Source organism: Ziziphus jujuba, chromosome 1 (genome assembly GCF_031755915.1).
Source record: "Ziziphus jujuba cultivar Dongzao chromosome 1, ASM3175591v1".
Lineage (NCBI taxonomy): Eukaryota > Viridiplantae > Streptophyta > Magnoliopsida > Rosales > Rhamnaceae > Ziziphus > Ziziphus jujuba.
Genome location: NC_083379.1, coordinates 30,903,974 through 30,917,648, shown reverse-complemented (window position 1 = coordinate 30,917,648; position 13,675 = coordinate 30,903,974). Strand labels below are relative to the sequence as shown.

The following is a 13,675-nucleotide window of genomic DNA, read 5'->3' as shown; positions in this document are numbered from 1 at the left end:
CAAAGGGAATCACCAAGTCAAAGAAGTTGTATTAAGTCCATTTACTGATGAACAATATTACACACATGCAATATAAGATGAATATCATGAGAGTAAAGATGCAAGTTAAAGATTCAGTACTGTTGAAAAAGACTATATACATAAAGAGAAATATATAATGGAGATATTATAACAAGAAGAATATTCGATTTCTATGAATTTTGGATCTATATGGTTTGGAAGTCATTTTCATAATTCTTATTTAATGGATATTTATGGAATGTCATCAAGTAATAACTCATGGGTACCATCTCAAAATCAAAATGAGGAAGAAATCGATGATTTTCAACCATCCAGAAATTCTATGTGGTATTAAGATGACATTTATAAACTATAATATAATTGTAATAATTGTTTTATATATTTTATTTAATAAATAATTTTATCATATATGTATTTTTTATATATTTTTATTAATAATAATTCATCTATGATCATTAATGCTCGTTATAAATCAATTCATTAAGAAAAATATAATATTTATTCAATATTTTAGCAAGTTTTATAATCAATTTGATAATTTATGGATAAAATAAATTAATTCTAAAGTTTTAATAAAAATTTCCATTTTTTAAAACAAATTTTTATCATTTTTTATAATTTTTTATTGATAAGATTTATAAATTATAAAGTAATTTAATAATTGTTTTATATATTTTAGTTAATAAATAATTTTATCATATATGTATTTTTGACATATTTTTATTAATAATAATTTATTTATGGTCATTAATGCTAATTATAAATCAAATCACTAAGAAAAATATAACATTCATTCAATATTTTAGCAAGTTTTATAATCAATTTGATTATTGATGGATTAAATTAATTAATTCTAAAGTTTCAATAAAAATTTTCATTTTTTAAAACAAATTTCTATCATTTTTTATAATTTCTTATTAATATTCGATATTTTCCGATATATCTATGAAAATTTTCATATTTCAAACTTTTTATATTTCTATCGATATCGATTTTTTAAATATTAGTGCTAACTTATTGGTATTGATCAAGTTCTAATAAATGATCTGTACTTGATCCTATGTATATTGAAAGTAGTTGGAAGTCAAATACTAGAAAAAAATTTTATACATGATCATAGCATAAAATTTAGGATTAATTGTATTTTAATATTTTTAATTTTTAAAATTTATGGTTTGTTTTTTTTAATTTTTGAAAGTAGCCATTCAAGCTTCCAACTTTTCAATTTGCAGCAGATTAGTTAAATTCTTAATTTGGTAATATAAATTGATAACGGTTTCATGTGGCTGCTTTTTCCTCTTTCCTCATGCACTTTATTGTTTTCAATTCTATTATGAAAACGAGTTCTAGATGGAACATTAGTAATTTGTTTATCAAAACTAAGGTCTATTTACGACAAATGTTGAAAAATTAAATATTTAAATTGTTGTTTTTAAAAATTAAATATTTAAATTGCAAAACTGCATAAATTAAAATATCAGAATGTAGTTAATTATAAAATTAATTTATTTTAGGTTGTAATGCTAATTACTGTTATTTCATGAGTCCAAAAAGAGCTAACAGCTTTTGTAATTGATCAAGAGGGATAAATTTAGCACCACTAAAACATCGAACGGCTTGAAACATAGGCATAACCATATAGAAAAAGATTATGAAGTGGTTCATCGGCATCCTATAAAAACGGATATTTTTTTAAAAATAAAAATTAATTTATATATAGTAAAATTGATATATTTTTTTTTTAAATGTCGATTTTAATACAAATTTATATGCAAACGGATCGCATTATAATTTCTTTTTAAATATATATATATATATAATATATATATATATATATATATATATATATAAATTTTTGATAAAATTTACATTCTTAGAAGAGAAAAAAAAAAAAAAGGTATTATTTTTTATTGATTAATAAGTGTAAGAAAACTTATTATTATTATTATTTCGGGAAGGCAGTCTCTGGATTCGAATGGATTATTTCGTCTATTAATTTTTTCTTTAAAAAAAAAAAAAAAAAAAAAAGGAACAAAAGAGAAAATAAAAAAATAAAATATAATACTCCAGATGAATCAGGACCGTTCACCCTAAAATAGTGAACGGTCCTGATGCAACCGCGAAGATGAATCACTATAGCCGTGTTGAAGGGGAGGTGGAGAAGGTGGAGGAGGACCGTAGGAGGAGTTGATTCTGAAGAAGACAAAGGGAGTTGAAAGCACAGCCATGGGAGAAGGAAGAAGGAAAGGAAGGAGAGGACCCAGCACCAATAGCAGCCGCAAAAGCAACAGTAACAGCAAGAGCAAAGGCAAAAGAAGAGGTTCAAACCCATCGCCATCTTCATCCGTTAAAGGGGCTCTGTTTGTGGAAGGAGGTCTTTTATCTGATTGGAACTCCACGCCCACCACCAAAACTCAAGGTTATTCTGCTTTCTACTTCTTCTTCTTCTTCTTTGTTGCGTATATTTCTGGCACTTTCGCCATGAACAATTCGCTAATTTTGTAACTGTCTGTTTGGTCGCTGAGAAAATGGATGAAATCGACAGCAAAAAATGGATGTTTTTATTGGGCTTCACTGATATTAATATTGTATAACTTTGTTTGGGTAAGAAGGCAAGAACTTTATGTTTTTTCGGGGGTGAATGGACTTGGATTAAAGGCTTATTTCCTTGTTAACGATCTCTGATGGTGCAAAGTTTCACTTTTCCACTGGTTTCCTGCATTTTCCAAGCTACCAAAAATTTTGGGCATCAGATGATGGGCCTATAATCAATTTTTCGTTTTATTTTATACTTTTGTTTTGAATTTCCTTATGCTTCTGAATTGCAGGAAAAAAAACCCGGTGTGAATAAGGAATCTGGGTCTAAATCTAGAAGCTTTGATCGAAAAATAGCGGCTTGTACTTCTAAAAATGCGCCTCGAAACTCCAGTGAAAACCATTTTGGTTATCGATACCCTTCCGTTGATCTTCAGGTGTCATATCTCTCAAATAAAATTGACCATTTATACAAGTTACAGCAATGTTTTGAACCACACTAACCGTTTTTTATACTGGTGTAAGTTGAACCGATTTAGTAAGACTTTTGATTTTGTTGTTGGAGCCAATATTATTCACTAGAAACTTAGCTGTTACTTCCTATATTTAAAGTTCTGACAGCAAATCACAATTCCATGAAATTTCATTTCCTATAGACCTATGGGCTTGTGAAGTGATGCATGAAGCAAGTGGGTGTAATTCCTCGACTGATTGGATAGAATATTATATGTCACTTCTAATTTCTTTTTCCTTTGCGAAAATGTTTGCAGAAGCACCGATCAATTTAGCCACACAACAGGAACTTTGTGATGATAAACTAGAAATGTTTGTCATGGCTCATTTTGATGGATTTGTCTTGACTTTTTGACAGGGGGGTTTGCATCCAGGATCACATGTTGAGAGAAATGATAAAAATAATAATTTTGATGAGTCGCGACCTTTTGTTTTAGTTGATTCCAAGGAGGCCCAGATTTTTGCTTATGTTGACAAAACACCATCTTCTAGGCCCAATGATGTGGAAATTACTTATGATTATGGTTCAAATTTAATCTTAGGTGACAGCTCTCATAGAGGATTGGGATTCTCTGACAAACTTGAGGGGACTTCAAGTGGTGTTGAAGCTTCCGCAGAGCAAATGAAAGAACAAGAAGAGTCATGTTTTGACTCATCCTCCTCTGAGAAGGAAATGAATACAGAGGAGAGAAGCAATCATGAATTAGGTGTCAATGTCACTGAAGATTTACCAGCAATAACGGTGTCTCCAAAGAAAAATTCTGGTTTCGTGTCAATTGGAGGCATGAAGTTGTACACTCAAGATATATCTGATGAGGAAAGTGATGAAGATGGAGATGAAGATGAAGAAGAGGAAATGGTGGATGGAGAAAGCTCGGAGTCTTCTGGGCAAGGAGGAACATCTGGATCATCTGAAAGTGATGACTCTGAAGACATGTCTGACAGTGATTTGGATGTTGATGACCAGGTTGCAGAAGACTATATAGAAGGAATTGGTGGGAGCCACAACATTTTGAAAGCAAAATGGTTGGTTGAGCAGGAATTTGATGAGTCAGACGATGATACTTCTTCAAGCACTGATTATGATGACACCTTGGAGAAATTGGGTGGAGTCACACTTCAAGAAGCATCTAGGGAGTATGGAATGAAGAAGGCCCATCCAAGGCAAAAATACAAGGTGTCTACAGTGGATTCTTGGTCTTTGGCAATGGATGATCTTACACTTGTAAAGGATCCAAGAGCTGTTCATCCAAAAAAGAAGCATGTTGCCCGTTTTCCTCAATCTTGGCCTTCAGAGGCTTATAGGAGTAAAACTTCCAGACGTTTTCCTGGTATAAGGTTTCTTAGATACTATTTGTCTTTATAACTTTATAATTTTGCTTGCGTATATTTTCTTGGTTACCATGCCCGGGGTCTTCAAGTCTTGTTTGGTTAAATGGGATGTAGTTTGTGGCACCCAAATTTATGCTTAGTTGTTTAGTTGGAGATGGAGATGAGTGTACTCTTCCATCCCATTCTACCTAGAGTTTATTTAGACTTCTCTCTAGTTCACATCAAAGTAATTGCTTTCAAATATCCATTGTAATGACTGACTTGGAATATTTGTTCATTTAATTCTTATCTGATTAAATGACTGTCTTTTTATGTGTCATATATGGCTTTGAATATTTGTTCATTTAATTCTCATCTGATTAAATGACTGTCTTTTTATGTGTCATATATGGCTTTCTTTTCCTGAATTACCTTTTCTTGGTTGACTATATTATTTATTCTTCTAATTCTCTTGCTTCTTAGGTGAAAAGAAGAAACATCGAAAAGAATCTATTGCCAAGAAGCGGAGGGAGAGAATGCTGCACCGAGGTGTTGATCTTGAGGAAATAAACTTAGTAAGAGCTGATTTGAGGATATTTGTTTATGTTTGTTTAATTGTGTATGTGTAGCATGCATTTAGTTATGATCCTCCTGTATAAAGTTAGGAATATTTTAAGTTGTCTGAACTGATTGTCTATATCTGATTCTTTACAAAAGCTTACAGCTTTAGTGTTTTGAATTTTAGAAATTAGAACAGGTCGTTTTGGAAGAAAAAGATATATACTCGTTTCAACCTATGCACTCCAAAGATTGTTCTCAGGTAAGGAGATTTTTCTGTTTATATTATATTGTACTTTGTAACTTCTCTTTCCCTGTCAATTTCAGTCTTCCCCATGCTTAATGTCATGAATGACGCTGAACTTTACGGCTAGTTAGAATCCTAACTTGAGAAGTCTGTGTTTGGAGGTGTTTTGTTGTGTTAAAGAGTTAAAGGCAAGCTAACTTGTCTATGTATAAGTAAAATGGGTTTATTTATGTTACAAAGTGGTGTGCTTAATTTTGGAAAGTAACTTAATGCATTGTTATAAATAACTTTATAGTGCGAATTCATTTCAATTTCATTGAAAGAAGCCATTCGTGGCCTACCAAATGAAGCTCTTTTTTTTTATATCTAAAGTGAAATTGTATCGTTAGGTTAGTTAGGGGATTACAGGAATCTGGCATTTTGGTTATTTGTGAGATATTTAAAATATGTTCTTTTGATTTTCAGTAGTAGATCTTCCGCATAAACAACATTGTGTATGGTAGTGAGGTTCTGTGTATATTCTGTAACATATGTGACAATTTTGTGCCTACAATGTTTCTGCTTTGACGTGCTTTAAGATATCAAAGTATCATGTTTTGAACTTTTCATTACTAAAAACTTGTCTTATTCATTTTAGGTACGGCGATTGGCAGGAATATATCGCTTGCGAAGTGGCATTCAAGGTTCTGGCAAGAAAAGGTATAGTTTTTTTTTTATTTTTTTTTATTTTTTTTATTTTTTTTATATACAAGTCAACCAATAGATCAATACATAAACTAGCTGGCAACTTCTCTTTCCAGTTTTGTAACAGTAACACGGACACCACATACCTGCATGCCATCATCTGGTGATAGACTTCGTTTGGAAAAGGTTTGAATTCTCTATTTCCATTTACATTGCATTTATTAATTTATATATTGCATGCTATGGGATGCAATACATTATTTCAAGGTGCTCTTGTTTGGTAAGTATTTCTGTTTGTGTTTGTCTCTAATTGCCTTTTGGACCATGCTCTGAAGAGTTTTAAAATGTGCATAAGCCTCTGTCACAATTTATATATTGCATGCCATGGGATGCAATACATTATTTTAAGTTCTCCTGTTTGGTAAGTATTTCTGTATGTATTTGTCTCTCATTGCCTTTTGGACCATGCTCTGAAGAGTTTGAAAATGTGTTTAAGCCTCCATTGCAACTGCAGCATAACATAATGGTTATTTAACTTATTTCAGCTGTTAGGAGCTGGCATGGAAGATGCTGATTTTGCTGTGGCTGAGAGCTCAAATATAAAATCAGACAGTGCAGATAAGAAGAGGTCTAAGAAATTCGTAAAAGGGAGTGGTCTTAGCCCTTCCGGACTTGAATCTGCCCCAAGAAAGACATCAAAGATCTCAACAAGCCGCCGTGGCAGTGGCAGAGTCAATGAGTTTAAAAAGACTGGGAAGAAGGATTCATATGCTAATCAACCCGTCTCATTTGTATCTAGTGGTGTCATGCAAGAAACTGTTAAGATCATGACTGTTGATTCAGTAGAGATGGATTCTGGTTGTAAAAATGATAATTCTGCTGGACCAGCAGATATTGGTGCATTTGAGGTGCATACTAAGGGTTTTGGATCAAAAATGATGGCTAAAATGGGATTTGTTGAAGGTGGTGGTTTAGGAATAGAAGGTCAAGGTATCGCACAGCCCATTGAAGTAATCAAACGGCCTAAATCACTTGGATTAGGGGTGGAGTTCTCCGATGCTGCTGACAATGGGACAAGGAGTAACCCAGTAAGAAACAAATCTCAAACAATTGGAGCTTTTGAAAAGCATACCAAGAGGACTAGAAGTGACCCAGGTCAAAAAATTGGAGCTTTTGAAAAGCATACTAAAGGGTTTGGATCAAAGATGATGGCAAAGATGGGATTTGTTGAAGGCATGGGGTTAGGGAAAGATTCACAAGGCAGGGCCAACCCTCTGGTTGCTGTCAGGCTACCAAAATCAAGAGGATTGGGTGCTGAAGGTTAAGAGTTATATAACCTTATTGAATTTCTCAGCTAACCATTAGATTTGCCAAATTATGTACTTTAATTTACACATTCATCATAAAGTTATAAGATATATGTATTATTATTATTATTATTATTATTTTAAGTATGGGAATTGGCGATTCTAACTCAGAATCATTGTCTAAGATAATAGTGTTTTGCCACTAGTTGTTCTCAAGGGGACTGTTTATCTGTTATTATTCTTCCCAGCTTTCTTCAATCAGATTTATTATATGATTATGTTTATGTTCTGCCTATGCCCTTTTTATCTATTTCTATTTTGTCTATTTTTTGTTGTAGAAAAAGTAACATTTATAGTTCCTTTTTTCATTGGGTGCGCTCTCTCAATTTTTCATTATCTATGAGGACCTTTGAAATGGAAAGAATTGAAGGGTAAGATATGTGTAAATGTCAAATTGGCTTAAACTTGTGAATATAAGATTATGAGTGATACTATTGGGGTAGGACTTGTAGTTAATGGGATATTTATGGGAATGGCAAGTGGAAATGTCAACAACAAGAAAAAAAAAATTGGGGAAAGAAACGTGATAAACACTGGTTGGTGATGCCATCACTACTCAATCACCAATGGTTCCCCCATTAAACATTTTTTTCTTGGCTCTGGTAATCTTTCTTCATCAGGGTTCATTTGGTGTATTTGTCAAGCTTCAATTGAAATTTAAACCCAAAAAGAGAGAGAAAAAGAGAAAAGGAAGAAGATGAAGAATAAAGAGAAGTTCATGGCTGCATTGACCAGTAAAGCAATTGTAATTTTGGATAATGATTGGAAGTTAAAAGTTCACGGGAAGAAAAAAAAAAAATTTCCATCATATTTAGAAATTAGAAACTAGTAAGAAACAAATAAAAAGAAAGGAGAGTTAATGGCAAATTTCCAAATTAAACATTATGTAATAATCCCCATCTCCTTTGTGTAATAAACTGATTCAATAAACCACCAAAATTTGATTCTCCTTTGTGTAATAAACTGATTCAATAAATCACCAAAATTTGATTGTGGAAGTCAACTCCTTTCACCCAATGACTTTCATGATCTTCAATGCAATTAAATTTTTTTTTTTTTTTAATCGTTTGGTTGATTTCTACTCCTTTGAAAAAACTTTTGGCGACTTTGATCACCTCAAAGTTAAATCCAATTCTAAGGTATAACATGGGTGGGTCTTTATCATAATAGTTCCTTTTTTTTCTTTTTTTTTTTTTTTTTTTTGGGATGAACTTTATTATAATAGTTAAGAATATATACATATCATTTTTTTTTTTTGTTTTTTAATGTTATAAGACGCAGATCCACATGTATCATTGGCTAATACAGATCCAATATCAAATAGGGGTAATGAAAATAATATAATTGAAAAAAAGCATAAAATATTATCATTATTTCCACCTTCTTCTTTTTGTTTCCATTAAGAAAGCTACAGCTAAACATTGTTGGCAAAGTGTAGTAATCCTTCAAACATAGGGTCTAATATATTTTCTTTTTTTAACATAAAATTGATTATTTTGAACAATTAATTAAATGTCTAGCAATTATATCAATATGTATATCAATAATTTTCAAAAGTAGATATTGTATCCATTTAAAATTGCTTTAAAATTTTATATCAAATGATTTGGTAGTTACTCATTTTATTTGCTAAATAAATTAAATGATTTGGTAGTTACTCATTTTATTTGCTAAATAAATTAGTAAAATGCTTATGTTTTTTTCTTTCATTTCTTTTTTTTTTCCCCCCTTAACGGGATGTAATTCATACTTTAAAATTTTGATAATATTCTTATAAATCTCTTTTTTTTTTTAAGAAAATAAATAAATCACTATTATAATGATAATAATAAGGATATATTACACTGCATACATTCAAAATTTCTTTTAATTATAATCAAATACTTTCATGAAGTTATAAAAATATAAATATAAAAATATCCAATTGTAATAAAAAAAATTTTTAAAAAAATATACAGTGTAATATACCTTCATAATAAAATTTTCGATTTGGTAGTCCTTTAAGCTACTTGGCGTTGGGTACTTGAATTGACATAACCAGGATAGGATGGCTTGTATAAAATAAAAATAATAAATCAATCTAAATAAAAATGTAAAGTGAAAATATATCTATTTAGAAAGAGATATAGTGAATTTTATCTATCAATATATATTATTATAATATATTAACTTTAAAGAATAAAAGTAAAAAAAGCAAATATAAATTAGGCATAACAAAAGAAAAAATCAAATTATAACATCCAAATCAACTTTGAATTTTTATATCCATTATGATTATAGTAATAAAATATTAACTAAGTAAACCAAATTGCAAAAAAATATCTTCTAGTAAAATATCTTCTAGTTCTAAATCGTCATTTAAGATCAATCAACACAGTAGATGCGACTAAAAATTACTAATTTTAATACAAAACTTATTTTAATTTGATAAAGTTTATAATCTCAACTCTCCACATTTTTATTTTTTATTGCTTCTAACAAGCCATTTTGGAACTTATTTTTCTCAAATTTAAGATAAAAAAATAAAAAATATTACATGTAAATTACAAAGATATTTATTTTTTTTAATATCCGTTTTTCCTTCTTCTATTTTTCTAACTCTTCTCTTTTTTTTCTTTTTCCCCCCCTCTCCTTTTATAGTTTCAATTTAATATTAATATTAATATGAATATATATATATTTTTTATTGGGGTTGAGCACACCCTAGAGTCTATGTGGTCGTCTGAATTGGGTTACACCTAAAAGTCTAGTGCATCTAAACCTTTTCTTTTCTTTTTTTTTTTTCTTTTTTTTTGGATTATAAAATAATTCTAAATTAATTCCAGATCCAACGTTTGTTTTGATAATAAAGTCCAGATCCAACGTTGGCTGCATTGCAAAAATAGCAAATTACGAAAACGACAATTTATTAACTGAAAAATAAAATAAATAAATAAGAAAATTGACACTGAAGTCAAGTTTGGTAATTGAGCATTTGTTAGGGTCATTAAAATAAAATTAAAAAAAATAAATAAATAAATAATAAAGCTGGTCGATACGGTGGCACTCTCCAGAAGAAAACCCATCCATTATATATCACCACTCGTGCCTCCCATTTTCAATCCTCTCTCTCTCATCTCCGAAACCCAAACCTACAGATTCCCAGAGCTCGAAGATCTCTGCTTTGGTGCAAAAAACCTGTGCTACCCTGAGACATATTGTCTCAGTTCTAGATATCTCATTTCTCGTTAGAGGTCAGTTAGATCCGTACTTTCTTTTAAAAAAAACGAATTCTTTGCTTTTTGTCTGCGTGTTTCTGGCTTTTTTTTCTTTAATGCTTTGACTGTTTTATATCTCTTGGGGGTTTGGTATATGAATCTAAATTGAAATTCGAAAACCCGTATAGACGTAGCATTGCATTTTTGGTTTCTTTCACTTGTTTTGTGATCTGGGTCTCCCAGATCTGTCATAAATACCACACAAACCTTTCAAAAATGGATTCCTTTCATCGATTTGGGATCTGGGTCTTGACCATTTGCTTGATTTTTCAATCATGTTATGGGTTTTACCTTCCTGGTAGTTACCCCCACAAGTACGCTGTCGGTGACCCTTTATCTGTGAAAGTGAATTCTCTGACTTCCATAGACACTGAAATGCCCTTTAGCTATTATAGTTTACCCTTTTGCAAGCCCCAAGAGGGTGTTAAGGACAGTGCTGAGAATCTTGGTGAGCTTCTAATGGGAGATCGGATTGAGAACTCACCCTACCGGTTTAAAATGCACGTCAATGAATCGGAGATCTTTCTGTGTCAAACGGATAAGTTGTCAGGCGACCATCTTAAGATCTTGAAGGAGAGGATTGATGAGATGTACCAGGTCAATCTGATTCTTGATAATTTACCTGCGATTCGATATACCAAGAAGGAAGGTTACACCTTGCGGTGGACTGGATATCCAGTTGGAATTAAGGTTAAGGATGCTTACTACATCTTTAACCATTTGAAGTTTAATGTTCTTGTCAATAAGTATGAGGAAGCCAATGTGGCACGTGTGATGGGCACTGGTGATGCAGCAGAGGTCATCCCAACGATAGGAAAATCGGGATCAGAAGTTCCTGGTTATATGGTTGTGGGGTTTGAGGTGGTGCCTTGCAGTGTCATGCACAATGCTGACTCGACAAAGAACTTGAAAATGTATGATAAGTATCCATCTGCTATCAAATGTGATCCAACCACTGTGGGAATGCCGATCAATGAAGGCCAGCCGGTTGTGTTCACTTATGAGGTCGAGTTTGAGGAGAGAGACATCAAGTGGCCATCAAGGTGGGATGCTTATTTGAAGATGGAGGGATCCAAAGTCCATTGGTTCTCAATCCTCAATTCTTTGATGGTGATCACATTCCTTGCTGGTATTGTCCTTGTGATCTTTTTGAGGACTGTTCGTCGGGATCTGACCCGTTATGAGGAGCTTGACAAGGAGGCTCAAGCACAGATGAATGAGGAGTTGTCTGGTTGGAAGCTTGTTGTAGGGGATGTTTTCCGTGCTCCATCCAATGCTGACCTCCTATGTATAATGGTGGGTGATGGGGTTCAGATTCTTGGGATGGCAGTGGTCACAATCTTGTTTGCTGCTCTTGGTTTCATGTCACCTGCTTCTCGTGGGACACTTGTTACAGGTATGCTATTTTTCTATATGATTCTTGGTGTTGCAGCTGGATATGTTGCAGTCCGTCTTTGGAGAACAATTGGCTGCGGAGATTACAAAGGATGGGTTTCAGTCTCATGGCGGGTTGCCTGTTTCTTCCCTGGAATTGCCTTTTTGATTCTAACCACTCTGAATTTCCTATTGTGGGGTAGTCACAGTACAGGAGCCATTCCAATTTCTCTATATATTATTCTGATTTTGCTCTGGTTCTGCATTTCTGTCCCTCTTACCCTTATTGGAGGATACCTTGGGGCTAAGGCACCTCATATTGAATACCCAGTTAGAACCAACCAAATTCCTAGGGAAATACCAGCACAGAAATATCCATCCTGGTTGTTAGTTCTTGGGGCTGGCACCCTCCCATTTGGTACCCTATTCATTGAGCTTTTCTTTATCATGTCTAGCATTTGGATGGGCCGAGTCTATTATGTTTTCGGTTTTCTCTTTATTGTATTGGTCCTTCTTATTGTGGTTTGTGCCGAAGTGTCTCTAGTTCTAACCTACATGCATCTATGTGTGGAGGACTGGAAATGGTGGTGGAAATCCTTCTTCGCCTCTGGTTCAGTTGCCATATACATTTTCCTGTACTCCATAAATTATCTCATATTCGATCTGAAGAGTTTGAGTGGACCTGTTTCTGCTACTCTGTACTTGGGATATTCACTCTTCATGGTTGTAGCAATCATGCTTGCAACAGGCACAGTTGGGTTCCTTTCTTCCTTCTGGTTTGTGCACTACCTGTTCTCTTCTGTGAAGCTGGACTGAAGACATTTTCCTGCAAAGTTTGGAGCTCTGAAGAGGTGGTGATCAATCATTGGAGAAAGAAATGCTACAGTAGAGAAGTTCTATCATATCATGTTTACTTTTCTTCAACTTTATTTTGGTAGGGAACTTAGTCAATGTAATAACAAATAACTTTTTAAGTTTTGCTAAATTCTTTAGTAGATGAACATCACGGCGTTATAGTTTGATACTGAAGTATTGCATTCCATTCTGCCAAGTGCCAGCAGAAAGGCAGGCATTATATAGTTGATGATAGGTATTTTTTATTATTTGTGCAACTTTGAATTGCTTATGTTTCACATGTCAGCGATATTAAAGAATTTCTTCGGATTGTCAAATTTTCATTTTGTTTTTACGTTGATTATTCACTTTGAGTAGCTAAAAATAAGCAAAAATCTGGAAATTATGAGAATTTGTTGTATAGTTTTGAACTTGATGAAGTTCTTCCACAACCATTAGCAGACGCACACTGCACCGAAAAAATGCTCGCAATAGATCAGATATGCATTGTCCTGCAGTAAAATTATGTGAAGTTGGTTCTTTAGCATCGATAAGTATCCACTGAATTAAGGAATGGTCCTCAGTTTGATAAAATAAAATAAAATCTGTTGATATCGGGCAAGACCATTCCTTCTTCAAGCATTTGAAAATAACATCCTTATGATCTGGATAGTACATATAAACACACTCATATTGTGTATGATTGCAAGAATTTAACTATGTATAAAAATAACGATTTGATTTTGTTACTCTGTGACTACTCTTTTCTGGCTGTTGCAAGCTATTATATATGTTGCTCTTATTTTAACTTTCAGTTTTCGTTTGAAATTCATGTCTTTCCTAGTATTTGATTTTAAGCTTAAAGGCATGATAAGGTTTGCAGTTTTCCTATTTAAATTCCTTAGCCTGACATGCTTGTTTCACCTAAGCTTTTCAAGTGCATCTTGTGCTAAGGCGCCCCTCAAGGGTCTTGT

General features: G+C 32.7%; 2 protein-coding genes across 4 annotated transcripts; both read left to right on the top strand.

The window, feature by feature from the left end:
* The first annotated feature begins 2,046 nt into the window (after positions 1 to 2,046).
* Positions 2,047 to 7,460, top strand: LOC107427271 (uncharacterized). Of its 3 annotated transcripts, none has more exons than XM_060818503.1 (8): positions 2,047 to 2,441; positions 2,852 to 2,993; positions 3,428 to 4,400; positions 4,864 to 4,955; positions 5,126 to 5,200; positions 5,823 to 5,884; positions 5,986 to 6,055; positions 6,415 to 7,460. In XM_060818503.1, the coding sequence occupies exons 1-8, from the start codon at positions 2,248 to 2,250 to the stop codon at positions 7,192 to 7,194; spliced, it is 2,388 nt and encodes a 795-aa protein (XP_060674486.1). In that variant the 5' UTR covers positions 2,047 to 2,247; the 3' UTR covers positions 7,195 to 7,460. The 3 variants fall into 3 exon arrangements, with proteins under 3 accessions (XP_060674486.1, XP_048333167.2, XP_060674489.1); XM_060818506.1 differs by lacking the exon at positions 2,047 to 2,441 and adding an exon at positions 2,484 to 2,625 and having other exon boundaries at positions 2,850 to 2,993; XM_048477210.2 differs by lacking the exon at positions 2,852 to 2,993 and having other exon boundaries at positions 2,047 to 2,440; positions 3,612 to 4,400.
* Positions 7,461 to 10,285: 2,825 nt separating this feature from the next.
* LOC107427238 (transmembrane 9 superfamily member 11) lies at positions 10,286 to 13,039 on the top strand. Its single transcript, XM_016037614.4, has one exon. The coding sequence runs from the start codon at positions 10,710 to 10,712 to the stop codon at positions 12,681 to 12,683; it is 1,974 nt and encodes a 657-aa protein (XP_015893100.2). The 5' UTR covers positions 10,286 to 10,709; the 3' UTR covers positions 12,684 to 13,039.
* Positions 13,040 to 13,675: the final 636 nt, after the last annotated feature.

What these genes read in the sequence shown, in the direction of transcription:
- LOC107427271 (XM_060818503.1), top strand. Translation starts at nt 2,248, where the DNA reads ATGGGAGAAGGAAGAAGGAAAGGAAGGAGAGGACCCAGCACCAATAGC. An exon ending in ACCCTTCCGTTGATCTTCAG is followed by an intron (nt 2,994 to 3,427) that starts GTGTCATATCTC and finishes ACTTTTTGACAG; the next exon opens with GGGGGTTTGCATCCAGGATC. An exon ending in CAAGGTTCTGGCAAGAAAAG is followed by an intron (nt 5,885 to 5,985) that starts GTATAGTTTTTT and finishes TTCTCTTTCCAG; the next exon opens with TTTTGTAACAGTAACACGGA.
- LOC107427238 (XM_016037614.4), top strand. Translation starts at nt 10,710, where the DNA reads ATGGATTCCTTTCATCGATTTGGGATCTGGGTCTTGACCATTTGCTTG.